This window comes from Biomphalaria glabrata, chromosome 13 (assembly GCF_947242115.1).
Source record: "Biomphalaria glabrata chromosome 13, xgBioGlab47.1, whole genome shotgun sequence".
NCBI classification, from domain to species: Eukaryota; Metazoa; Mollusca; class Gastropoda; family Planorbidae; genus Biomphalaria; species Biomphalaria glabrata.
The window spans coordinates 16,225,851-16,253,820 of NC_074723.1; the positions used below are offsets into that span (position 1 = coordinate 16,225,851).

General features: G+C 37.1%; 1 protein-coding gene and 1 long non-coding RNA gene across 5 annotated transcripts; one reads left to right on the forward strand and one right to left on the reverse strand.

Annotated features, from left to right (window-relative positions):
- LOC106074415 (uncharacterized) lies at window positions 1-27,912 on the forward strand. Of its 4 annotated transcripts, none has more exons than XM_056007792.1 (7): window positions 1-311; window positions 772-1,032; window positions 13,757-13,870; window positions 15,534-15,653; window positions 16,548-17,201; window positions 25,965-26,223; window positions 26,617-27,912. In XM_056007792.1, exons 1-6 carry the CDS (start codon window positions 92-94, stop codon window positions 26,210-26,212), a joined length of 1,617 nt encoding a protein of 538 aa, XP_055863767.1. In that variant the 5' UTR covers window positions 1-91; the 3' UTR covers window positions 26,213-26,223; window positions 26,617-27,912. The 4 variants fall into 4 exon arrangements, with proteins under 4 accessions (XP_055863767.1, XP_055863769.1, XP_055863768.1 ...); XM_056007793.1 differs by having other exon boundaries at window positions 2-311; window positions 735-1,032; window positions 16,524-17,201; XM_056007791.1 differs by having other exon boundaries at window positions 2-311; window positions 16,524-17,201.
- On the reverse strand, window positions 3,754-7,838 carry LOC129922297 (uncharacterized). The gene is made up of 2 exons (XR_008774261.1): window positions 4,183-7,838; window positions 3,754-4,064 (listed from the first exon to the last, which is right to left on the reverse strand). It is a non-coding gene; the product is annotated as an uncharacterized LOC129922297 (long non-coding RNA).
- Window positions 27,913-27,970: the final 58 nt, after the last annotated feature.

The window sequence follows — 27,970 nt, forward strand, 5'->3', positions numbered from 1 at the left end:
TATGCTGAAGAGGAAAAAAGGATTCCTACCAATTAGCAAAAGCTAGTGCAGTCTGCACATATAGATTATGACATAAGCAACAATTTTATTTATGATACGATACGCAGTAGCCTACCTTTTGATTTTTAAATTCTTGCTTCTGGGCTCATTAGGTTGTGTGTTCATCACAATAGGTAGTATCAAGATGAAATGGATGTTGTGTTTTCAAAAATGTGTGACTTGTACAAGTCGTAGCAGCGTTGTGAATTCTTTATTTATTTTACTGTTTATAGCAACATGCTTAGTTGATTATTTGACATCTACGCCCGTAGGTAGGTATCATTCAGAGAGAGAAATTGAGAGTGTGAGATATATATTATATATAGAGAGAGAGAAAAAGAGAGAGAGAGAGGGGGATATAGATTAGATAGTTAGAAAGATGGATGGACAGAAAGACAGATTGGCTGACAGACATACATACATACAGACAGACAGATAGATAGATAGATAGATAGATAGATAGATAGATAGATAGATAGATAGATAGATAGATAGATAGATAGATAGATAGATAGATAGATAGATAGATAGATGAATATACAGACAGACTGACAGATGTGTAGGTTGATAGATAAATAGATAAATAGATAAATGGATTATGGATGGATAGATAGATAGATAGATAGATAGATAGATAGATAGATAGATAGATAGATAGATAGATAGATAGATTTTCATATTTGGATCTCTAGTAGTAGGCCTACATCAAGTTTTGTTGATTTTGTTTTCAAGAGCCAAGCATGGAGGATTTAAAAAAAAAACAATGTCCAGCTGGACAGCCAAATTTGTGTATTCCATTCGGATCTTGCTGTAGCTACTTTGAGTTCTGCTACTCTGGAATGTGCGAGTCCTGTTTCTACGACGACAACGAGACCGCCATTTTGAAGTTTTGCAGAGAACGTGGACAACACAACGTCTCTTTAATGCGGCATAACTCTTGTCGTTTTGCATGTCAAAGCAGATTCACCGAGCAAGAGCTGAGGTTAACACAAAGTAGGTAGCAGTTTGAGTTTAAACCTTTTTATGGGTATACATGGCGAAACATTACTCTTGGTTGTCTTTAACACTACAGCAAAACTGATTTAAACAAAAAATAAAGCAAATTTAAACCAAATTGAAAGTGAATCATTCAATATTTTAAATTAAATGTGCAAGCAGTTTAAACAGTCATACATCCGATATGAATATTAAAAAACACGGGAGACTCTAAGGCAGTCTATGAATATAAATAAATAAACTACAATAAATATAGGTATTTGATTTCTAGTTAGGATTTATTTAGGTAGGTGCTGTTTTACTATTACATACCAAGTATCAGAATTTAGAAAACCCAGGTTCGTTTCTTATGTACCGCTATTCGCTAACACCGCATAGAGTTAACCTACATCTCTTTATTTGTATATTTAGATCTATACAACTAGTCTATATACAAAAATCTAATACAATAGATCAATAGCCTTTATGAATGCGCTGGTAATAATATTGTTGTAACCCCGCTCCCGCGCTACTCTAATGGTGCGCATCTGAGCACTACTGAACACGACTAGAGAAAGACATAGAGACAGGAAGAAGGACTCTTGTGAGCCGGCTAGAAGTCATGGGAGTCTGAACAGTCTGGTGCTGAGTGCTGTCCTGTGTGATACTAGGGAACTGTTTGGGAGACTGGAGCGACACTGGGAAGTGTGTCGGTGGTCTGTTCTGTGTTCTGGTATAAAGTAAATAAATACATCGTTTACTCTTGTCAACCTGTCTTTCGTTGAGTGCCTACCCTAGAGAGTTACAACAATGACACATTTATTTATGATAAATGCAAATGAAGCATCGACAAATGGTACGGGTAATAGTCTACTAATAGTAACTATTAGACTTGGACTTCTGCTATAAAGTCACAGGGAGTAATATGTCTACGTTCTATGAGTGCCTGCCTTAGAGAGTTACAAAAACGTTAACTTAGAGAGTCACAACAACTGGTGTCGAAGTGGGATTTAGGCATCTCAACAAAAGGATAACAATGACAACGCTTAGGAAGCTAGATGAACTTAGCTGTAAACAGTTAAAAGAGGAGCTCCGAGACAGGAGATGAGGATCTTCTGTGACAAAGAAAAAATGAGAGCCAGTCTTTGGCAGGCCCTTGTTGATGAAGGGGAGGATCCGGAAACATACCTGTTTGAGATAGAACCAGATATTTGTGAGGTGCTGAACACCATACAAAACTGGTTATGTGAACTTTGTACTTTCCAGGATTCGATGAATCATTCTATGGACAAACTGATACGTAACGTGCAAGGCCAGATCAATCCAGTAAGAGAGAGAGGAGTCCATCATTCAACAACAATGAACCGTTACTTATTCAAGACTGTGGCTGTACTGATAGTTACAAAGAATGCGTCAATGTTAACAAGAAAAACGCCGATGAACAGAAAGAGACAGTTGAAGCAATAGAAGAAGTCTGCTACGCGACTGAAACTTTTGCTGTACCAGCTTTGAGTGTCAAAACGACCCGGACAGAGCAGGACAACTTTGAGCCTGCGTTAGAGCCTGTCACTTTGGACCTTAAGGACCCCTGTCGATCTACCTACGAGGGGAACTTGAATTTTGATTGTTGCATTCAGGCGGTAAGCAACAACTGTACATGCGGTGCTTCACGAAGGGAGTGCAAATGTCAAAAACCCATCAACAGGGTCTGAAACCAGTGGACTTCGATACTTCTGTTTTCACCAGCGAGAGAGGCCTTGAAGGTGGTCAGAAGAACCCTGCAGCTGATGAACTTGTGCACATAGGACGTTGCCCACGTGCCCCACAGACATGTCTTTCGGACACGCTTGAAGATTATGCCGTGTTTGATACCTGGCCTCCTGGGGGCCTATGGTGCATCGAGAAAGCGTGCTGGAGCAACGTATAAGACCAATGGTCTTGATGACCACCGCCATGACATCCACTGCCTCTCTTCCTGCCATGAAGCTGCCGTCGGTGCTGACTGAGAGAAAGGCCAGACAACGAAAACGACGCCCCCTTAACCAAAGGCATATCAACTGGAGAAGGAGAAAGCGGCATCTGCAGAGAACAGTGTGGATGGCTTTGTGGGAAGCACGCTCCATGCAATCTGTGACTCCCACTGACCAACCTCCACCTGCACTGATCAACCGTGAACGTGTTTCTTTTCGGGACGAAAAGACTAAGGTGGGGGTAGTGTTGTAACCCAGCCTTGCACCAGTGCTTGAGGTGAGCACCAGCGCACTAGTGAACGTAAACAAGAAGGTCTGTTAAAAAGCTGGCTAGAAGTCATGGGAGTCTGAACAGTCTGGTGCTGAGTGCTGTCCTGTGTGATACTAGGAAACTGTGTGGGAGACCTGGAGCGACACTGGGAAGTGTGTCGGTGGTCTGTTCTGTGTTCTGGTATGAAGTAGGACTCTTAGAACTTAAGACATATTACTCCCTGTGACTTTATAGCAGACGTCCAAGTCTAACTAGTAACTATTACTATTTGTTGATGCTTATACTAGTTATACTAAATAAATACATCGTTTACTGTTGCCGACCAGTCTTTCGTTGAGTGCCTGCTGTCAAGATCTTGATATCAGCTCTTGATGGCTATACGTCTAGGGTGATTCTTACTGATGTAATTTAGCTGATAAAACACACACATCACAGATGACTATGGATTAAAGACCACAATATTCAATAATGATATAAATCATGATCTCTGGACACAAATTTGCATATGAAAAATAAATATTTAATTAACAACTATAGTTACATATAACATGTGATTCTAGAATTAAAATTTAATAATCACATAGACATTGATGCTTGGCTGTAGGTCACGATGAACTTTCCATTTCTCTTGTCTCTCTCTCTCTCTCTCTCTCTAGTCTCTGCACGGATCCTGGAACCCAACGTCACAGTCCGCTCAATACTAGAGTGATATCCCCTTGAGTAGCAGGCAAAGATACACCATATATAGATCTACCGTCTCTGACCGTCAGAATGTCACTAAGACTCAGACAGTCGCCAAGACTGTCACTCTAAATAGACAAATAATCAAAAATATCGCTAACAACTAGCTAAAGCGCCATTCTATTTATTCATAATCAATTAACATCTAATACTAGATATATAACTAATAAAAACATTTCTTCTTACCCTGGTCCTTAAGAATTAAAGTTCCTACATGTTGTCTCTGGCAAACAACTCACACATCTTGGAGCCAAGATCGCGAGCCAACCTCGGCGACTTGCTCCCAATGTCTGTATGTGTCGTTCACCAGAAAACGCCTAGCATACGACACACGCCCCTGCTAAAACTACATGGCGTTGTGTCCCGATTGCCCCAAACTCTACTCTATATAGGCTGAGTATCTAGCCTACGCCTAAACTAACATTGCTAATGTCTGTCCCGACCCACATATCAGTCTCTCTACAAGACAAACACCTAACTGACATTGTCCTAACCTTTGTCTGGTCTCTGTCAAGTCTATCGGTGAGCTTTGATAACATCTATTAAACTAATTAATAACCCTTGCACAACACTGTGACATCTTCCCCTTCTCCTTTGACTTTTGTTGCAATATTTGCAACCAAAGTCACACTAATGCGACTGTCTAAACTGCCTCTACTACCTCACATTTTGAGAACAAATTCTGGAACTATATTGAGACATAAAAATAATGTTATAGAACACATGCAGCATTGCTAACCAAAGTCTTTAGGCAACTGTAGCACACTGGAATAAGATTATAAAATCATAAACAAAGTGGTTGTAATTAAGAAGAAAAAAAAATCAAAACAAACATGTGAACATCGTCATCTCATATATCTGCACTGCAACTGTCACAAACTTCAACTTTAAACATCAAATAATATAGTCATGAATCTCTGCAAGTAGATTTACAAAAAAAATATACATCAAAGTGAACATGCAATTCTGCCAATCAAATCTCGAGTGCAAGTAAAACACGAATTAATATAAAACTAAAAGTAAGAAAAATGATATCATCTAATCATGGACAAAGTTTTTCGGATTGCAAGCTCCACTTGCATCTTATTTTCGACCTAAATATAGAACAGTATAATTCAATATATAAGTAACTAAAACATAATGATAATAAAATGAAAATACAAAATTCATTAGCATCCCTATAATAGAATAGAAATTGTAAAATGGCTGTACTCACTGCCAGTGTCCATCACACATGTCGTATAAAAAAAAAAACAACGCTTTGTCATTTACTTCAGTGTCTGTTATGCACTCTCCTCCATTAGAAGGACTCACTTGACTCTTCAACAAACAACTCATGTTCCACCTTGGATACAAATGTCCTAAAACGTCAATTTTCTGAACTACCTAGATAGCGTGTACATTAATCGCCATAACTCAGCTAAAGCTCAAATATTTGCCAACAAAAAAAAATCTATGTAAAAAAAAAATCAATACCAATTCAAGCTCGTCAGGCCTAAACTTTAACATCTTAGTAATATCAAACGTTGAACAAACTAATCAAATGACCTTGATAAACTGATGATCTGTCAACACAGCAACATCTCACTGAAATAAAAAAATCCACGACATACCTAATGTCGGATATTCTATATAGAGCTATAGCCAACTATCATCAACACGTTCAAGCAAAAAAAATAGACGGCATACAAAAAACTGAAACCAGGCCCAACAAAACTCGAGACCCACTGTAAAAAAAACAACTCTTGCCGCAACAACAAAAAATCATTACGTCACCCTGTGACTTAACTACCATGAATCCGTACAACAAGGACACACCAGGTAAAAAAAATCAACGCTCGACCTCAACTAAGAGGGAGAAGAAAAACAAATGTCCCTGCCCTCTGGCATGGCACTGGAAACGAAATTCCAAAACTTCCATTAACAACTACAAGGTTTGATAGGCATTACTAAAATACATGGGTGGGGTGGACACTACATGACCCAACGCCATTGTCTGTCTCTCAAACCCCCTATCCCGCCTATCAAAACACCAAAATGGCAACAAAAAAAACAACTGGCCAACAGTACTGCTCACCTGGCTAACCATCTACAAAACTTAACAAGCTAAAAAGCAAGAAAAAAAAATAACTGAGGACAACGACACTATACGTTTGCCCAACGCGAACATACAGGTCCAACCCCCTTCTACCTTCTCCAAACAATAACTCGCCCCTGTCTGCCTGCAAAAAACACAGTATAAGCACAGTATAAATGTAACACTGCCCAGTGCAGTAATTATGCTTTAAAAATAATGTCCACCTCTTTCTATCCCACCTCTATGAAATCCCTAAGCTCCCTATCAAAAATAAAAACAAGAAAACTTACACCTATCTCACTACATCATACAGCTTACCTAAACATTGAAAAAACACGCGCTGAAGATAACTACGTTACCCTCAAACCGTGGATACACGAAGGCCCCAGGACAATGGGCGCAGGAATCAGGAGTGACAGTCTAAAAATAGATCATGTGTGACGTCCACTGCCAAACAGCCAATTCACCTGTACCACAACAAATGCTAGGCAGAAAACAAAATGTAGAAAAAAAAAAATCTTGAAAAATACAATCATGGTATTACAAGTGTAAACAGAAACTCTACTTAATGCTAATTCTAAGTAGTGAATATTCGTCCAAACCTTTACAAGCAAAATACAATTTTCTCAATACTATGATGGATAAAAAAATAAATGTCAATACTATATCAAGTATAACTAAAGTATTTTCACTTAAAGAAAAATAACAGGTCCCAGTTATTCATTAGCCCCCAGACATCATTAAAGTGTCGTAGAAAATTAAAATAAAACTTTAGACGAGGCCCCAATTGTCAAGATCTTGATATCAGCTCTTGATGGCTATACGTCTAGGGTGATTCTTACTGATGTAATTTAGCTGATAAAACACACACATCACAGATGACTATGGATTAAAGACCACAATATTCAATAATGATATAAATCATGATCTCTGGACACAAATTTGCATATGAAAAATAAATATTTAATTAACAACTATAGTTACATATAACATGTGATTCTAGAATTAAAATTTAATAATCACATAGACATTGATGCTTGGCTGTAGGTCACGATGAACTTTCCATTTCTCTTGTCTCTCTCTCTCTCTCTCTCTCTAGTCTCTGCACGGATCCTGGAACCCAACGTCACAGTCCGCTCAATACTAGAGTGATATCCCCTTGAGTAGCAGGCAAAGATACACCATATATAGATCTACCGTCTCTGACCGTCAGAATGTCACTAAGACTCAGACAGTCGCCAAGACTGTCACTCTAAATAGACAAATAATCAAAAATATCGCTAACAACTAGCTAAAGCGCCATTCTATTTATTCATAATCAATTAACATCTAATACTAGATATATAACTAATAAAAACATTTCTTCTTACCCTGGTCCTTAAGAATTAAAGTTCCTACATGTTGTCTCTGGCAAACAACTCACACATCTTGGAGCCAAGATCGCGAGCCAACCTCGGCGACTTGCTCCCAATGTCTGTATGTGTCGTTCACCAGAAAACGCCTAGCATACGACACACGCCCCTGCTAAAACTACATGGCGTTGTGTCCCGATTGCCCCAAACTCTACTCTATATAGGCTGAGTATCTAGCCTACGCCTAAACTAACATTGCTAATGTCTGTCCCGACCCACATATCAGTCTCTCTACAAGACAAACACCTAACTGACATTGTCCTAACCTTTGTCTGGTCTCTGTCAAGTCTATCGGTGAGCTTTGATAACATCTATTAAACTAATTAATAACCCTTGCACAACACTGTGACACCTGCCATAGAGAGTTACAATAATATTATAGTAAACCTAGATACGATTAGTAGATTTATGTTAATAAGTTAAGTGAAACAGATCTATTGTTCTATGATGTTTGAATCCACATATTGTTTCCACATCTCAAACAGCACAGTAGACAAACTAACAAAAGCCGTCAAGTCGCAACAGGAACAGGTTATGCGTTACCGTCACGCCTTTCACTGTTCTGCCTATACTTTCAAACCGCAGTGCGTAGGCGTAGGCATATGTCACTACATGGGCACATGTGACTACTCGTGAAACATTCAAGTAAGTAGTAAACACTGCACTCGTCATTAATTTGCGGAATCTAGTCTTGTATTTTAGATCGAATCTATATAAATCTAGATCTATAGGCCTATTAGAAATCTAGATTATTTCTTGAGACTAGATTCAGTAGAGTAGACAGAGGACTTCACCAGGACCGACTTCATTGGCGACTAACAGTCCTGGTCTCCTCGCCGTCCTGTACTGAACTGCACTGCCTTACACACTGTATCTGGTCCACAAAGGCTTCTGATCACATGACCATAAAACGGGTCATATTCACGTGCAAAGTTCATATCAGTATTGTCAGTACTATTTCTACTAACCCTTCAACTCAAGAAACCTTTAAGAAACTAGAACAGACACAAAATAAACTGTGAGATTCATAACAAACGAATACTCAAATTTTCGACAATTATTTTGTTTGTGAAATTGTGTATCGGAAAATTAACGGAAAATTAACGTGTACTTGAAATAAGCTAGTTCTAAAAATAAATACACAGATCTTGGGTAAAGACTCGTCAAATTAAGTACTGTAAATGTGTAGTTTAAGACGCTTGTTTCAGGTCTTTTCTTTCTATAACCTTTGATCCCAACTCCTTGTATTTTTTTGCAGAATTTGTTTAGATTAGATACTTTTAAATTCACAGACTTAGTTAAAAATGAGAACTGAAAAATGCAACAAAAAAGGTACTAGATATAAAAGGAAAAGGTACTTCCGGCTCAATTTATTCATTCTAGTTTTAAACCAAATAAATGAAACGAATCCACGCAACATAGCCCATTATTTATGGGGATAATTTTCCTGTAAAATTTTAAAATATTTATTATTGCTTACGTTTTAAAATAAATATTTATTATTGCTTAAAAAGTGAAACAATATATTTAGCATATTTTATAAATCGAATATATTTTAAAACATTTACTAACCATTGTTTCATATTAAGCATGTGCAGTACAATAATCAATACATTATTCCAATATAGAGATTTAACCAAAAGAAAAGTTTCTTTCTTAAGAGATTGGCCCTTTAGAAAACGATCAATAAGTGAAACAGATCTATTGTTCTAGAATGTTTGAATCCACATATTTTTTTCCGCATCTCGAACAGCACAGTAGACAAACTTACAAAAGCCGTCAAGTCGCAACAGGAACAGGTTATGCGTTACATTAACATCAGATAAACCAGGTTCAGAATGAACCATATATTCTCAATCATCAGTTCCCCCCACTCAAAGGGTTAGGGTTGGGAATAGGGCCGGACTGGGTATCAAAATCGGCCCGGGCATTACCATATAAACCGGCCCACAAACGGAATGTCATATTTTTTTTTTGGGGGGGGGATTTTTACCCCACTCCTCAATTTATATATATATATATATATATATATTAGTGTGTGTGTGTATGTAATTAATCTTCATTATATTCTGATCTTTCATTCTTTCAAACGTTTTTTTCTAGCCTAGAATACTCTCTTCCTATTATTAGTGAAAAGACAGTACACACCGCCAAAGGGCAGCTAGGGAGTCCGGAGGAGCGCTGTGAGCTCCCCCCAGTGGGTCCGGGGCGAAACCCCGGAACCAAGCATTATTTCCGTTATTTTAAGCTTTAAAAATGCATATTCTGAGGTATCTACAGTGCAATTAGCCTGCTACTCTTTCGCTAAAAAAATTCAAAAACCAAATCTGCTATTCAATGGAGTCCATTGCTTTAGTTTTTGTACTTGAGGGGGAAGGGAAACCACAAAACCCCTTTTGGCTACGTTCATGAAATTTGGTGACTAGTTTGCTTAAGCTGGCTGCACTGGGGCAGTAAGTAAAGTTTGCCTTTCCGACAATGAGGTCTGAGGCAAGTGTGGTTTGAAGACCCTCCCCTCCCGGCTACGCCCATATGTTTATATTATAGGTATAAGCCTAATTCTCTACAAAATATATAAAGTTTTATAACGCATCGAAAACTGGATGTATGCATTCGTAGGATTACATAATGTATTCTATTTATACATGTATGTAGTCTGAAAACTATAAACAATGCAATAGCAGCCTTATGACTTTGAAGCTTTTTGTTATTACTTATAGATTACAGACGTTTCTTCAAAAAAAAATTGTTACGTCTTACGCATTTCATGTGTCAATGTAGTCATGTAAGTTGATCTGTGACTTAAAATATGCTAAATCATTGGTTTTCCTGGCTGACTCAGGCAACCCATTCCATTAAAAGATAAGAGAAAGTAGAACTGTTAGACAGGCACTTACTTAATTTGAAAAGCTCTTGCTTCCTCCTAGTACATTCTCAAAAATGCCATTTGTATAGGAATATACCATGCCCCATTATTTTAAATATAAATCTCCTTTCATTAAATATCAGATGTGACAGCGCTATATAAATTATTGTAATTTTTTTATCATTAATGAATTCATACTTAGTTGCTCGACCGACTAACCCACTCTTTAGTGGACTAGGTCTTATCTGAAAGCCAAATGTGGTGTCAGAGCCGGTAGAGGTACACCTGACATGATATTTGTTCTGCGACAATTACAAGAAAAATGCAAAGAGCAGAACATAAACCTGTACGCTGCCTTTGTGGACCACACCAAGGCTTTCGACACGGTCACTCGCGATGGTTTGTGGAGGATTTTAGCCAGGCTGGGATGCCCATCTACGTTCCTATCCATTCTCAAGCAGCTTCACGTGGGGCTAAGAGGCCTGATCAGACACAGTGGTGCCCTTTCTGATAACTTCCCAATAGAAAATGACGTGAAGCAGGGCTGTGTACTTGCTCCTACTCTATTCGCTATCTTCTTTGGCGTAATGCTGGGTCAAATGAGGCAGCGATTGCACCAAGGCATCTATATCCGGTTTCGTTCTGACGGCAATGTGTTCAATCTTCTACGTCTACTATCCCATACAAGAACAAAGGAGATAGTCATAACGGACCTTCTCTATGCCGATGATTGCGCCCTGCTAGCTCACAATGAACATGACCTCCAGAACGCAGTAAACGAATTTGCATACGCTGCCGCCTCTTTCGGTCTATCTATAAACCTCGGGAAAACAGAAGTCATGTTCCAGAAGTCACCCAATAAAACATACTCAGCCCCAAGGATCACCGTAAACGGACAGCCCCTTAATGTGGTAGACCACTTCACATATCTAGGTAGTATTGTGTCAAATGAAATCTCACTTTCAAGGGAAGTTGATAACCGTCTGTCCAGGGCCAGTAGCGCTTTTGGACGCTTCAGGCGAGAGTTTGGCGGAACAGATCGCTCCGTCTGCCTACATTGTCTACCAAGCAGTGGTTCTCTCAACCCTTCTGTATGGCTCTGAGACATGGACACTGTACAGGAAACATCTAAGACTTCTTGAGCGCTTCCACCAAAGATGATTGCGCTCTATCATGGACATACGGTGGCAAGACCGCACTACAAACAGCGAACGCCGGCATGGACAGTATAGAGGAACTTCAGTTACGATGGGTAGGGCACGTATCCCGTATTGGAGACGAACGAATGCCAAAGGCAGTCTTTTTTGGTGAGCTAAAAGGTGGTCGACGTAACAAAGGCGCTTCAAAGACCAGCTTAGGCGTCAACTTTCCTTGGCTGACATAAAAGAGAGCACCTGGTTGCATGCGGCCTCAGAACGAGACAGCTGGGGGTCACTCGCGAAGGCCGCGGGATACACATTTGAGACCAAAAGAAAGTCTGCTGCCGAGGACAAACGCAGACGGCGAAAAGAAAATCTAAATCGACCACCTGCGGACAATAGTTATGTTTGCCCTGGATGTGACAAAATATGTAGGTCTCAGCTGGGGCTGCGCAGCCACTTTAAATACTGCATTCCTCACTAATCTTCGGACTTGAAGACTAGCCTTATTATTATTAATAAGCATAAATTTGATATAATTTATAATAGTATTAAAATTGATTTAGAACTAGATTTATTTTTTAATCAAATATTTTTTTGTAAGCCTTAAGTGTAGTATTTTTAAATCTGTTATTAAAAATAAACAAAAAGCAACTTACTTTTTGTTTTCAAATCGCAGAAAGTAGAGCTTTATACCCCTATTGAGCTGTGAATAAGTTGGGTGGTTTGTAATTTCGCGGCTGTGTGTATGTGTTAAAGTTAATTTCTATTAATATTGTTCGACTATCTTTTTTTTTTTTTTGCTGCGTTATATCAATGTTTTCTAACTTAACCTCTCTCATCCCTCTTTTTGGTTAAATTTCATTGGAACCATTAAAAGACGGGGGAGGGAAGGAGAAATAAAAAAAAATGGGAATGACATCAAAGGCCCATGCCGAACAGCAAAATGATTAGGCCAAACACAACCTCGAAGACATCAAAGCAGTCCATGCCGCTCGTGCATTGCAGAAAGTCTAACGTTTTGCAAATGATAATACGTACAGTGTATAGTGTATTTTTTTTTTATATTCTTGATGAATTTCAAACAAAATTAATTGTAATAAGAATTAAAAAAAAAAAACACACAATAAACGTGTTCGGGCCTTTGTGTCTTGCTGCTGTCACTTTTTTTTAAATTTGTTTGCGTTGATTTTTTTTTTCTTTGGTCGCGACCAGACCGGCCCACCGGGCATTTGCCCGTTTGCCCATATAGCCAGTCCGCCCCTGGTTGGGAAGGTGGTAGACGTAATCGCCCCCACCCCGCCGAATCGGTCGACACACCAGAAGTGGAGCGATATAATATAAAAATTATATTATATAAATTATTATATATATTATAAAGATATTCAGCTAATTTTGTTTATAAAATATGATTTATGCATAAAACTTTGACCATCAAAGGGTAGACTATATCATGTAGATATGTAGCTAGTTCTTCCCAACTCGAAGCGTAGTACTCCCACAGCGAGATCGGCGTAATCAACCCTCTTCCCCCCCCCCTTAAAATCGGTCAACATACTAGAGGGTTTACGAGATAATCTAAAACATTGTTTAAAATATAAATAATCAGTATATATTATTAACATAAGTAAAGAATTAGTTTACAAATTATGTGACTTGTCTACTAAAATTCGACCCTACTGCTCCCCCCCCCCAACCGATCCGCCTGTGGTTTTTGATTGTTTTTAGTTTATGGCTAGTGATATTCTTCCTGAAAATATTAAAAGCTGTCTTATTACCTGCCTGTTAGGATCAATTCGGGGCGGATTCTGAGTTTGTATTTCCACTTAAACTATCTTTGTAATTTTGTTAAAAATTTAATTAACTACGTGCATTAATATGTTTCTGTGACCCACGGTTAATGAGGGTGTTATGTGGCCAGCTCAACAACCAACCCACCCCCCCTTTTTTTTTACTTTTCTCCAAATAATGCCCGGTACCCAGTAAAGTTGGGTGGACTCAGAGACGTCCTAAAGATCCCGAAATTAAAAAAAAACGGATTCTTCACCAGCATTCGAACCCAGCACTACCCGTTTGGAAGACAAGCGCTATACCACTCAGCCCTTGCGCCCCATAAAAACACTGCTCTAATACAATACTGGCAGCTTTGTTGACAACTTAATTTTTTTTATAGGTGAAATTATTTTCGATTTGCACCCCAGTTCGTAACATGTTAATAGTATTGAATTAAGAATCACATTTAACACCTGAACAACTTTCTCGTTAGCTATAGATGCAGGCCTGATCGATTTGGGAAAAGCTGACAAAGACATACCTAAAGCTGGTAATCTTAATAAAGAGTCCTCAGAGAAAGAAGATATAACTACACATAAATTGTTGGGTAAGTTGTCTTTTTTTGAAGGTGGGGGGGGGGGAAATGGGTATCTGGTTTACAATAATTTATGAGATTTTTATACAATTGAAATAGCAAACATTTTGGTATATCTAGTATACAAATAATGAAAGTATTGGACAACCAGGAAAATTTCAAAGTTTTTTCTTTCATTTTTAGTTGGTTTGTTTATTAATTCCATAAATAAAATATTAACTAATAATGTACACTTCTTTGTATTAAATATGACAATATCATTTTTTGTTTTAAGAAAACTATTTTTAAAATGTTTCTTCTAACGCATCAATCTATAATAGAGCAGCTGTTTGAAACATTTCACACATCTACCTAATGTTTTCTGATACTTAACATGGGTTTCCAAAATGTAGATCGGTTTAATCGTGCGACACGTGTGCTGGACTGTCGTTTGGTCATCTCGATCGTCCCGGGTTCATACCCTGCCTGCTTCCGTCCCCCGTCGTCCTGCAGGAGGTTTGAGCTAGAAAGTAGATTATCTTCAACTCTAAGGGAACATCCGAAAAGTGTAAACATTCTACGAACATTTTTTGCACCTTTCAAAAAGTCAATTAAGGAATCGGAGTGCCAAAGGGATCCCCATTATCCCGTTGACCATTGGGATACTTTTTTTCTAACGGAAATGCGTGGACCGGGAGCTGCAACTATAATTCCTCTCCTGACATTCCATAATCGATAGCGACCATTAGGAGCCCTATTGGGTTAGGTTTTGGGATTGAGTATCGACATCAAGGTTTCTCAAACACACGCACCTCCATTGAGAAGGGCGATGTGATGACGAGGAATGGGGTGCAAAGGTGGCCCTTCTCTCCAGCACAAACTGTTGCATTGTAGTTATGAATCTATTATTGGGTGCTGATCATTAAAAAAACAAATTACTAACAAAGTTTTAAAAATTTTAATTATTAAATTGAGAGGAATCTGCAACAAAAATCGATTCTAAACGTTATTTTGAAAATACATTTCAATACATCTCAATACATCTCAATACATCTCAATACATCTCAATACATCTTTACTAATGCAATTTTTTAGTGAACCCGTTTTTTTTACGGCTGAACGGTTTTATTTCGCATCCTTCTGCTGACGTCTGCTGCGTACACAAATCTGCTACAAGAGGTCTTGGTAAATACGAGTATGAATCTTATGATGACCAAGTCCACTACAAATGTACATACTCTAATACTTGTCTGGCACACTTAAGAGTTAAACCATTCCCGTACTTCAAAATTGTACTTTAGTTGACTTGCTCTCTTATTCCTGGGACTAAATGTGCGCTGTAGACGATATGATACTGAATTTTTGAAACTCCAGTTTCAGAAAAGCGCTATTCCAGACTCCGCACTTAGCCATTAAGGGTTGGGGGTAGCGAACGTAATTTTTCTTTTGTCGATGTGGGGGGAAGGATGATAAATGAAAAAAGCTGGTGTAGGTCCAACATTTTGTGTCAGTTAAGATTTTTTTTTGCACCCCCCCCCCCCCACCGGCATAGTGCCTTGTGGAATCGTTCATAAAAAAAAAACATGAAGAAATACTATACATTTTGGTCTTTCCATCAAAAAAAAAAATTAATTGTATTTTTCGATATAGGCTTATGTTTGATATTTATAAAGTATTTTTTGTGTATATATTTCAGTGGCTTTACTCGTTATGACAGCTTTTATAATTCTTGCGATACTATGGAAATGCATACCTAAACATGAAAAAAAAAGATTATGGTCATTTTTGAGAACTTATAGAAAGAAGGAACGAAAGGGTAAAAAAATCAGTTTTGTCTTGTACTTTTCATTACCTACCTACTTACATTCTCTATTAGCTATCGACCAAATATACCTAATCCCTTTTCTTCCTTACATTATGTAACTATATTTCTTTTCATCAATGTATTTATTAATGTAGGCTACGTTTTATATTCTTATTTTCATTTTTACAAAGCTTATATTTACTCACTCTGTCTGTCAGTTATTTGTCTGGGAAAAAGTTTGAATTTTTTTTTCCTAAAAAAAAGTACAAGTTATTTCCGCAAATCTAATCTCGGATCAAGCTGAAATTTTGCACACATATTTCTTTTACCTGACCAAACAAAAATCAATTTTAAAAAACTAATTATTTAATTAACTATTGGTAATTAATTAATTATTTTCTTTTTATCGAACAATGGAAAGACATTGTACTTCACTGATGTGATGGTATAAGTTGAATTACTTATAATTAGCTTTATGCTTTACTTTGTCCTCTGCCCCCTTTCCCGACTGGTCCAGACAAGTGGTAGGATCATAGTGTATTGAGAAAGCTAAAAGCACGAAATAGCGCTAAACAAAAACACAATAGATAAAAATATTTCTAATCGCACAGATTTATTATTGTTAGTCTTAATCTATTACAAATTTAATTACATGACTGATCCAAACAAATTGATACAATTACATCTGATATAGGCTTTGCTTTTTTGTCATAAGTATTTTGTAAATATTTTCTTGTTACATTTTTAATTGCATAACATTTAAACAAAGAGCCCCCTCCATCTATACCTCGTTTTGCTTATGATATTATTTGAAATAAGTTTTAGCATGGAAGGTTTTGTAATTCATTGAAGTATGCATTTTTCTTACAATCGAATTCTTAGATGCAAATGAACCACTTCGTGCAGATCCACCTGATGAAAACTCCGATGTTGTTGAACTATCAAATGTCGATTCTCCTAGTAAAATACGTGGAAAATTATCTGGCGCTGAATCCTTAGATGTCTCACCATCGGATGTTAACCCATCTGAAGATAAACCACACGAGCCAATGATAGTTTATCCCGATTTGCATAATACTAAACACAATGTTAAACATCATGATGGTAGACGACTTGATGATAAACATAGTTTAGCTGAGCAAAGTGTTATTAAAGAAACTGGTGTTAACCATCCGTTTGACAAAAAAACTGTTTCTAAGCAAGATGATGCAGAACAACTTGCTGATAACCATCTGGGTTCTAAAGACAACTTAACTCCAGAAAAACATTTAAATTCTGAAAAGGAGGAAAAGACTCTCAGGAACAGAAGTATCCTGCCGGAAGTACCCACCACAAACGAGTCTGTTGTCGACACAGCTGTGACGAAGGAAAAAAAAAGAAATATATCAAAAAATGAAGCTAGAAAAATTATGTCAAGTTTTAGTACGGACAATGAAACCAATACATCTATACGAGTTAATATTGGCGAGAAACCGTTATTAACTAACGAAATCACAGAGGAACAGGAAGATGACAAGTCAGAGGATGACGAGAATGTTCCATTTCTAGCCACCAAAGAAGGTTAGTTCGATTGTATATTTCATAGAACATTTTTTACAATGCTCTACATTTTCTCACTGTCTCTTGTCTTTCTCTCTGTCTCTGCCTTTAGACTCTCTCTCTTTCTCCTCTCTCTCACACACACACACATATAAACGCACTTTCCTTTCACCAATTCCTAATTTGCTCATCTCTCTCATATTATCCTACACAGCAGGTTTGTTTATAAAGTATTTCACACCAAAAGTCCGCGTTGTTGTTACGATGCCATTCCTATTAAAACATTGAGAAATAAGTCTAAACTAGATCGTACAAACAAACAAACACACAGACAAAAAGGAATAACTATAATAACGGAGACTAAGAAAACCCCTAGAATATCAGTTTTTATTTTTAATTATCAAATAACTGTTCAATTCACTTCTATTAGAAACAAAAGCTTCTCATTTTTACAATTTCTCTTAACAGCTTGCAAATTATTCATTGGTTCAATAAAACAAAAATGTAGGTGGACAGGGATCTCGAAAATGGCTCTAACAATATTCTTAGAAATTTGAAAAGTATATGTATGTCTTTTAGAAAAAAAATACTCCTAATTGGACACACACTGAGAACTATGATTTGACCATCATAATTTTCAAAATATAATCATATAATTAATTGTGGTCTGGAAGTCTAGATAATCAAAATCTTAGACATCAAGTGGTGTCATCAAGAAGACTATTTCTTAAGTAGAGTCTCAAGTAAGAGTGTTGGTGTTAAATTTATCTCTTTTGTATGAGACACAATGGACTGAGAAATGCGAATCCTTTCACCTTTAAGTCATAACATTGTGAAGATCTTGGACTGATTGGCGGATTATAAAATAACGACTGTAAGTGAAACCAGACTAGCTGCGCATGTGTAGTAAGTGCCTGCTCCTCGTGTGCTTCTGAATTGTCTTTTCATTGTCGTCAATTATTCATCTGTTTTTGAACCAGTATATCCAACTTAACATAATGGCTGCTCTATAGCACATCAGCAGTCTCATTGGCATAATTAAGAACCAAATTGAACATGCTAATCGTTCATCGCCAGCTTGTCCATCACGACGAGAAGCAATTCATTAGTAACGTTATTGTCAGTTTCGGCAGCCACAGTTAACTTTTGCAGTTTTGTTTGAACGACCTTAGGGATAAACATAACAACGTGAACAGTAAATAATTTGTTCACAGCTCCAATGGGTACTTGACATTAGTTGGGGAAAACGTAAAGGTGGTTAGTCAATGTGCTGGCCACATGACACCTCCGTTAACCGTTAGCCAAAGAAACAGTTGACCTTTACATCATCTACCCTATAGATCACAAGGTCTGAAAGAGGAACTTTTTTATATCGTATTGATGGGCGTTTCAAGTTCTTTTCGTTAATATTCTCCGTAACAAGCTAGGTGGAAACTTGCACCCCCGTTTGCAAAAAATCATGCGGCGCCCCTGTTTTTTTTTTTTTTAAAGAGTGTTTGTAGTCATCCTTTTTAGTGTCGTGCCCATTGCCATTAGTCTGAAATTGAAGAAATTCCTCGTTTTCATTTCTGTTTCTTATTTCTCTTGGAAATTAAAATTTACTTAAATCCATCATATCTTATGGTTTAAACACGCATTTATTCAATTATACTCAATTATTATACCAGAAAAAAAGTCTTTTTTTTTATACCCTTCTAGAACATTTGTTCTTATAGTCATGGCTATTCTAAACAGACGTGTTACTTAAAGTAGTAAAAGTACATAGCACCCCCGGCCACAGCGTAGTAGTGGCTTTGCATTTCCGCATGCTATTTGATGCTAAAACTGAAATACCGCTTTCCCTCTGTAAACATACGAGACTGGCCAGCGAGACCCATTTATGTTTTATCTCAAAATACTTTAAGAAAATCCTTGCACATAAAGTTCGTTAAATATTTTTGCGAAGATAATTAAGTAACTGGATGTCTCTTTGCCTGAGAAATACTATATAATATACTTTAATATAGTAATTTTACAGTATCTACTCAATTTTATCAAATACAAGATAAGCCTAGTTTTAATATATATCAAACGCACGCATAGTTAGCACAGGGGTGCCGAAGGGGGCTGTGACTTCGCAATTGTGGTTCATTTTGTACACCAATGATTTTCATTCCGATAGTCCTTTATGCTCTTTCACAAAATTCGCTGATGATGCGCCTCTTCTTGCCCTGCTCTCAGAGAGATCAGACGTAAATGAGTATTTCAGAAAAATAGAACACATTGAAAAATACTGTTAAGATAATTTTTATTATTAAATGTAAAAAAACAACAACAAAGAAATGATAATCGATTTTCGTAGGGAAAAGAAGGAAAATGATATTGTTTCTGTAGCTGGGGAGACTATTGAAATAGTGCGAACTTTTAAATACCTTGGTACTATCCTAGACAATAAACTAAATTTTACTGCAAATACTGATTATATCAGCAAAAAAATGCAGCAACGATTACAATTACTAAGAAAACTGTCCTCGTTTAATGTTAGTGAAAGGGCTTGGCTATGTATTATCACGCTCATATCTGCAATATTTTAAGTTTTAATATCACTTCCTGGTAAGGCAATCTGAGTATTAAAAATAAAAATAAACTTTATAGAATCCTAAATGCTGCTGGTAAAATCATTGGCAAAAAACAAACCCCATTTGGACAGCTGTTTGAGCCAAACATCTATAATAAAGCTAAAAAGATTCTAGGAATAAAAAATCACCCTTTGGGTCAGGAGTTTGTGATTTTACCATCACAAAAGAGATACAAGACACCGATAGCAAAGAAAAACAGACACAAACACTCTTTTGTTCCCCTGGCAATCAAATCATTAAATAGAAACAATCTGATATAAACTTTTCGCATGTAAATTATGAGTGAGTCTGGCGTGAATGTACATTTTGGTTTGTTATAGTTCTAAATTAAAATGTTTTTTTTTGTTTGGTGTAATGCACAAATTGTAAGACAAATTTTCGTACGGACAATAAAAGATTATTATATATATATATATATATATATATATATATATATATATATATATATATATCATGGGCGTAGCCAGGGGGGGGGGTTCTTGGGGTTCAAACCCCCCCCGAAATGAAATCCCCCCCCCGGCAGGGGGGGGGGGAACGGAATTAAGTGACTGATTTTTGCTTTCATTTTGTTTATTTTAGGTGAGATTTTAATACTACATCATCACTTACCACGGCACAGCCGAGGCAGTTTTGAGTTAAAAACCCTCTACTAGGGGGTTTTGAGTTTAAATCCCCCTACCAGGGGGTTTCGAGATTTGAAAAACCCCTATCAGGGGGTTATGAGATACAAATCCCTCTACCAGGGGGCTTTGAGTTTAAAACCCCCTACAGGGGGTTTTGAATTTTAAACCCCCTACCAGAGGTTTTTGCAGTAAAATCCCCCTCTTCTATAAAACAAAACAAAAAAAAAGGAAACAACAATCCCCAAATTCCAACAGCACAGTTGAGGACGATTTTGATTTTAAACCCCCCTCCAAAATTTACGATAAACCCCATCATCAAAATAAAAAAAAGCAAATTACACACTCTAAATTCTATGAGCGTAGCCAAAGGGGTTTTGAGTTTCAACCCCCCCCCCTCCAGTTGGGGTTTGAAGCTAAAAAGTACCTCTTCAATATAAAAAAAAGCAAATTACACACTATAAAATCTATGAGCGTAGCCAAAGGGGTTTTAAGTGTAAATCCCCCTCCTCCAGATGGCTTTTTCTTTAAAGTTTAAAACCCCTCCAGATGGTTTTGAGTTTAAAATTCCCCTACTGAGAGTTTAGAGTTGAAAACCTCTCTCTTCAATATTATTTTAAAGCAAACTATAGTCACCAAATTCTATGATTGTAGCTAAATGGGGTTTTGAATTAAAAACAAAACAAAAAAAAACTCCAGAGATTTCTTAGTTTAAAACCCCTCAACAGATGATTTGACGAAAAAACTTTCCTTTTCGATATAAAATCTAAAGCGAAATACAGGCATGTAATTCCAAGAGCGTAGTCAAGAAAGGTTACAAATTTCTACCAGTGGCTTGGGCTCCATTAATAAAGTGTGAATAGTCTTCTGCCGAAATTGAAAATCATTAAATGTATCTCAACAAAGATGGCCAAGACAGATTTTAGGAGTCAGTCATAGAGATCGGGTCTAAATCAAAGAAATCATATGCCGAACTGGGAGTCGAATCCTTAGTAAGGTTGTGACAGAGCGTCGCATGAGGTTTTGCGGGACATGTTCTCACACAAAATGAATTACGCAAAATAAGAGTTGCGGAAACAGCTTGCCGGAAAATGCGCCGAACGGCGCGAGAGGGTCTAAGTCAGTAAGAATAGCACATTAGGTTTTTAAAATAAAACTTTTTAATAGCAAGATAATGCACTGTAGATACCTCAGAATATGCATTTTGTTGGCTTTCAATACCAGAAATAGTGCCCGGCGGCGGGGCTTCGCCCCGCGCTGGGGGAGCGCTGCGAACTCCCCCAGACCCTCTTGCTAGCAAGGACGGGGAGTCTACAATGAACAATAAACGTCTTCCGAAAGGGTCAGATGTAATAAAGATTAATTATGTACACACACACACACTCATATATATATAATTTTTTCCGCGGGGGGGGGGGGGGGTCGGGGGGGGGGGAATCCCCCCCCCCCCCCAAACCCTCCCCGAAAAAAAATCCTGGCTACGCCCATGATATATATATATATATATATATATATATATATATATATATATATATATATATATATGAGTGTGTGTGTGTTTGTGTGTATTTGTTACTTTATTTTTCATCAAAGAAAAATATGTCCAGTTTTTTAAGTTTACTTTGTCTTTTTTTGTCCTCCCTTGGGAAAGAAGATGTCTCTGGTTACCCCGTTAAAAAAGAATTTAATGCAATACTTTCAATTAAATGCATAATGATTATAAAATGCAAATGAATATGATAATAATATACTTAGATAATAAATAAAAATTGCATAACTGTTAGATTATGAAGATGTAGAACTGAGATAATTCTCACATAGAAATATTTATATCACAGCTAATAAAAAATAAAATGAATGTGGCTTTCTCAATATTTAACAAGAAGATTTGTCAACTACAAGCAATTCAGAATAATACGTAGCTCTGCACCTTGAGGTCCCACACACTAGACTAAGTAAGGTATTGTATTTTGAGTAGACTGTTCCATCATTAAGGACATGTTCTCCACTTTTGTAACACATTTGTATTAGGTTGGCTATTCCATCAATAAGGACTAGTTCTCCACCTTCGTAAAGTTTTGTATATTAGTAAGGCTGTTCTATCAATGAGAACAATGTTTGTTAAGCTAGAATTATAACTATAAAAATAAATCTTTTTAAAAGGTTAGGTGAATGCCACTCATAACAGTCTATAAGACCTTTTTTTTACTAACAAGTATACCAGTGGCGTAGCTAGAGTATATGATGCCTGGTGCGGTACCTCATCTTGATGCCCCCCCCCCCCAGAAATAAACAAAAAACTAACTAATTAATAACATTGCAAAACCTTACTTTTTTGTTCAAAATAATATGCATTCATTAATCAAATATTGTTAATTCTCTCTTGACCTCAATGACCTTTCATGACCGCAGCATTATCATAGCCTTGACCCCTGCAGTCCATTATGTCTAAGCCATCCGAACGCAATTTCTCTAGAATCATCTCAGCGATTACAGCAGCATGCTTGTCCTTTGTGTCGATGAAGTCAACAAAAGACTTACGAACCTGCACCCCGTCATTATCCATGACAACATACCGTAAAATGTGGGAAATTTGATCCAGCTTTGAGATTTCACGTGTACTGTCAAAAATAATAGAGAAATATTTGGCTTGTTTTATTTGCTGTTTGATTTGTTTTTTAGCGTGATCCCCCAATATTGTAATAAATTCATTTTGTATTTGTGTATGTATTCGGTCTGGAACAAAGCTTAGTTCGAAGCACATGCTCCCTCAACAGTGGATCGTACTTTGATAGTAATTTTACTAACTCTCCAGGTTTTCGTCTCTTGTATAATTAAATCTTGGGCCTTGTTGTCAATATTGTTCCCTACTCTCAGGCAAACTTCAAATTCCTTCCAATCAAGCGATGAGTGAATGTGAGCTCATGTTTTTCTATTTTCGGGGATAACCTCCACCACTCATTGAATCCATCTTTGGATTTAAATGAAGATTTGGTACTTGATCTTGTTGAGAAGAGTATGCAGGGGAAGCAAAATAAGGATTCTTTTGTTAGCGAATAACACATTCACTTTCTAAGAACTTTCTCGCCGTTTGACATTTGCCGGAAAAACCAAACCTTTGAAAGCTTTCTAGCCTTTCCTTTTGCTGATTCTTGATGTCTATACGCCTCTCTGAATTGACTGTCCATATGCTGAACTGTTTCAGATCCTTGAGTGACAAGGTGTATGCGAATATTACCTGTAATGACATCAGGCCAATCTCCAATGTCATTCAGTCAAGAGTTTATTATCCTGCTTTCTGTATTGTTTATACTGTATGATGGTTCTGCTTCTTCAGTATGAATTCTGTGTGCTGTCCTTTAGTCTCTAGAACCTGCGGTATTGAAGTATTTTCTTCTTTTCAGGATGTCGGCCTCATCATTTTTTTCTGGATTCAATGATAACCGTCTCATCTCGCTTTGTTGCGTTTAATTGTTCAGTTAATTCATACCCAATAACAGCTCGCCTATAGTCGGTGGACTCTGGCAATGATGTGACTTGAAATGGTCTCGATGCTTCTTTAGACTTAAGAAATCTAAGAAACGCACCTTACTGCGGTCAAGAAACTGCTTTATGCGGATGACATTGTCCTCTTGTCAAACGGCAAGAAAGCCGACCAAATGCAGGCGGCATTACAAGCAGACCTCCAAACCATCTCCTCGTATTGTGACAAATGACAGATTCAGATAAACGTTGCCAAAACGACTTGGTCCCTGTTTAGCCTAGGGATCGACATTCTTAAGGCTCCATTCGAGCTTCAACTCGGTGGGCTGCGACTCCAACGTGAAAACACGCCAAATATCTAGGGGTGACCCTGGATAGAAAACTGTCAATGCTCCAGCACGTCCAGGAAGTTTAAAGAAAAGCCTCGGAGAAGTTAGCGTTACTAAGAAAGCTGGCCAGCACAAAGTGGGGCGCCAAAGCTGACATGCTACGCACATTGTACTTAGGGGCAGTCAGATCACAAATTGAGTACAGCTATACAGTTCAAGTATATGCTAGTAAAACTGCCCTCGAATCACTCGACCGAGTACAATCACAGGCACTAAGGTTCATTTGTGGCACCTTTCGGACAAGCTCAACAAACGCTGCTGAAATCTTAACAAACGTGGCCCCTTTACATTTAAGGAGGGAGAGGGTGGTACTTACGGCCTATGAGCGCTATAAAAGTGGCGACTATAGGCTACCCATCACAATCTTAGTGCAACAGTAGAGAGAGAGGAGCGGCATAAAAATGCGATCGTTCCTCCATATTGCGGTCAATTTGTCAAAATCAGCTGGGCTCTCCACTGACAGAATCCCAATTAGAAGGATTAGTACTTGCCCTCCGTGGAAGAGAAGCCGGCCCCACAAATAAGCATGTCCCTTATAGGGCAAGAGGGGGCCACCAAAAGGCGATTAACACCTGCCATACTCCAAAACTTGGCATCAACTACACTAAAGTCCTACCCATCAGATGCCATTTTCTGTTATACCGATGGGTCGGTAATGAGGGACCCCGATAGATCTGGGTATGGGGCCCTTATAGTCTACCCAGACCGGACATAACCAGAGATGCCGATTTCTCCGTCTGAGCTTAAAAGGGTTTTGAGGCGCCAGCCAGACTAGTCAGTCTTGAGCATTGTTCATCATTTTGTTAACGTTACAGTATTACAATTAACTAGTTAGTTAAAAAAAAAACTTGTAGAAAACAAAGGTTAGCTTATTTAAAAATATTGACATTACAAATTAAACTATAAAGAATCATAAAGAAATGAATAAACTAAGACATTTGTTTACAGCTAGAGTTTAGAAATATATTTGTAAACTCAATATCTAGATTAAACCAATATCTAGATTAAAACAATGAAGTAAAAAAAGGTTGGCCTATCTTCTTCTTTATATTACAGAGCATCGATCAGTGTAGTAACAACATGTACCGTGTGTCCGAAATAAATCTAGTAAATTAGATTCAAACTGTTCTATAGCTTACATTGTATGGAAGAAATAGTCATGGAGGTGAAACAAAATAGTGACATGACTAGTTTATACATCGTTAGTTCACGTTTAAAATACAGTAGTTTATGTTTATTCGTGTCCATACAATAAGTCGTTTTTACTGAAACGCTCAGGGAAATAGAAAATTAATACACACTGTGGGAATTTTGGTGCCCCTCTCCACTTGGTGCCCTGTGCGGCCCGCACCACCCGCACATTGGTAGCTACGCCACTGAAGTATACTATATTGTATCGGCCTTATTGTCATTGAAAACAAATAGTTAGAGGCGACTCCGCTGGTCCCAGAACTCCTATAAGTAGCCCTTACTTAATTAAATTACAAACTTAACGCTACATTACGACAATAACTCCAAAATTTATTTCAAAAGAGAAGGAAAATGAAACACATTTACTGTAAAGCCTTTAATTTTCAATGCTAATTTTTGTATTAGATCTAGTTACACGTTGCTAGTCAAACTATTAAGAATCTTTTTAAAAAATCTTAGCTAACGCTTTTGATTTGTCAGCAGCAGAGGATGGAGACTCTAGCACTCAAGTGATTGATAAACAAAAGATTTCGAGTCTCCATGACATCTCCAGGCAAAACGATGATATTGATGCTTCCATAATTATTCGTAAGAATGAAACAAAGAAACCGCTCTCTAAGACAGATGAAACAATTGAGCATGAAGACAAAGACATTGAGCACACAGCTGACTGCTGTACACAAAGATTAGATGCTGCCCGTGCCTGCAACTGTGTCAACAAAAGAACTTAAATCTAATAACAGTAAGTTTTAAGTATTAGATAGGTAGATACATAGATACATAGATAGATAGATCACATACATACATAGATAAATATATAGGCTTACATAGATGTGATTAATTCTTTATGACAATGTTTATAAAGCTAGATGATAAAATTTGCCCAGATTTTATTAATGTCTTCCCTTTTAAAGTTTTTTTCTTATCTTTATGCTTTCGGTACTTCTACAATCCCTAAGAAGTCAATCTGGACAGTTGTGAGCTTTTTCTTTTTTTTGTTTAACCGTTCCAGTGCAAACTAGAAAATACGACTACACGACTTTATACCATTCAAACTCCTCTAGAAATAAATGACACAGATTCACACCAAACTCGTTAAAATTATCTCATCAACAAAATTTCTCTTTTGTTTCAGAATTCCCCCCCCCCTCTCTTGATTTAAGAAACACCAGAGCTCCAGAACATAGCCGCGTAGCACTGGCTACTCAGGACATAAATAAAGTCGGGATGAGGAAAAAAAAAGAACTTAAACGTCCTTAACGCTGAATAGATATCAACAGTCGAGAAAAAGACAATGTTAATGAAAGCTTGTTGATTTAGAACTTGATCTAAAATATTATACCTTTATGTAAAGTGTAATTAAATTTCGCTAAACAGTTTGGTTAATATCAAGGTCTACTGCATATCACTTATTGTTTATTAATTTCATATTAAAAAGTACGCCATTAAATTATTTCACTCATGTTTAAATAAAAAAAATCTTCAAGCTTTACTGAGATTCAAAATACCAACAGATTATGTAAATATATATATATATATATATATATATATATATATATATATATATATATATATATATATATATATATATATATATATATATATATATATATATATATATATATATATATATATATATGTGTGTGTGTAGTGGAGTGGATACCTTTTCAGAAAACACCAGCCACCCCGTTATCCACGTGACCCTTCCCCTTAGATGGCACCTTATGTCCGCGCATAACAAGGCAGACCAACGTGGGCACTGTCCATTCGATCGGCATCTCTTGTCGCTGTCGCTGTAGTGTCCGTACGCTACTGGACCTACGTCGTCTCCACTCCCTGTTTGTGCCTGGTTCTACACCATGTGTTTATGGATGGCTGCAGGTCTTTAATGTATAATAAACAGTTTGGAATCGTCCTACGAGTTGCCTTCGTCATGTCATTTAGTTTGTTCTGTGCCAAACCCACCATATATATATATATAGTGATAATTTATTAATAATTTAATTTTCATCAAAATGTACTGGAATTTGGAAAATGCGGAAAACGTTCAAACTAATTACTTTTAAAAGAACGAAACAGGCGACCAGAATTAAGTTTCTAGGATGAGACTAAATGTTAAATACTATTTGAAAATGTTTTTTACTGAAATATTTTTTTGATTCAGTTGCTAGTTTCATGCTTTCGTCTAAATGTGGCTCTACTTTCTAAGTAAATACTAAAAAAAGAAAAAAAAAGAGCTTGTCTTTTATTAGTTTTTCCAATCTAAGAATGAATAGTGTACCAGGTAGTACGCGTCAAGATTGCTAGAGAAGTACCGTGTAAACAAAAAGTTGTACGCATCAAAGAATCGAGTCAATGATACCTTGGTACACTACTATAGATCTAGATCTGTGAATAAATAAACATTAAAAAAAAAAAAAAAAAAAAAAAAGGATCGCTCCTAAATATTGCTGATTAAGTGATAAGACACGACTTGTAAATATTGAACA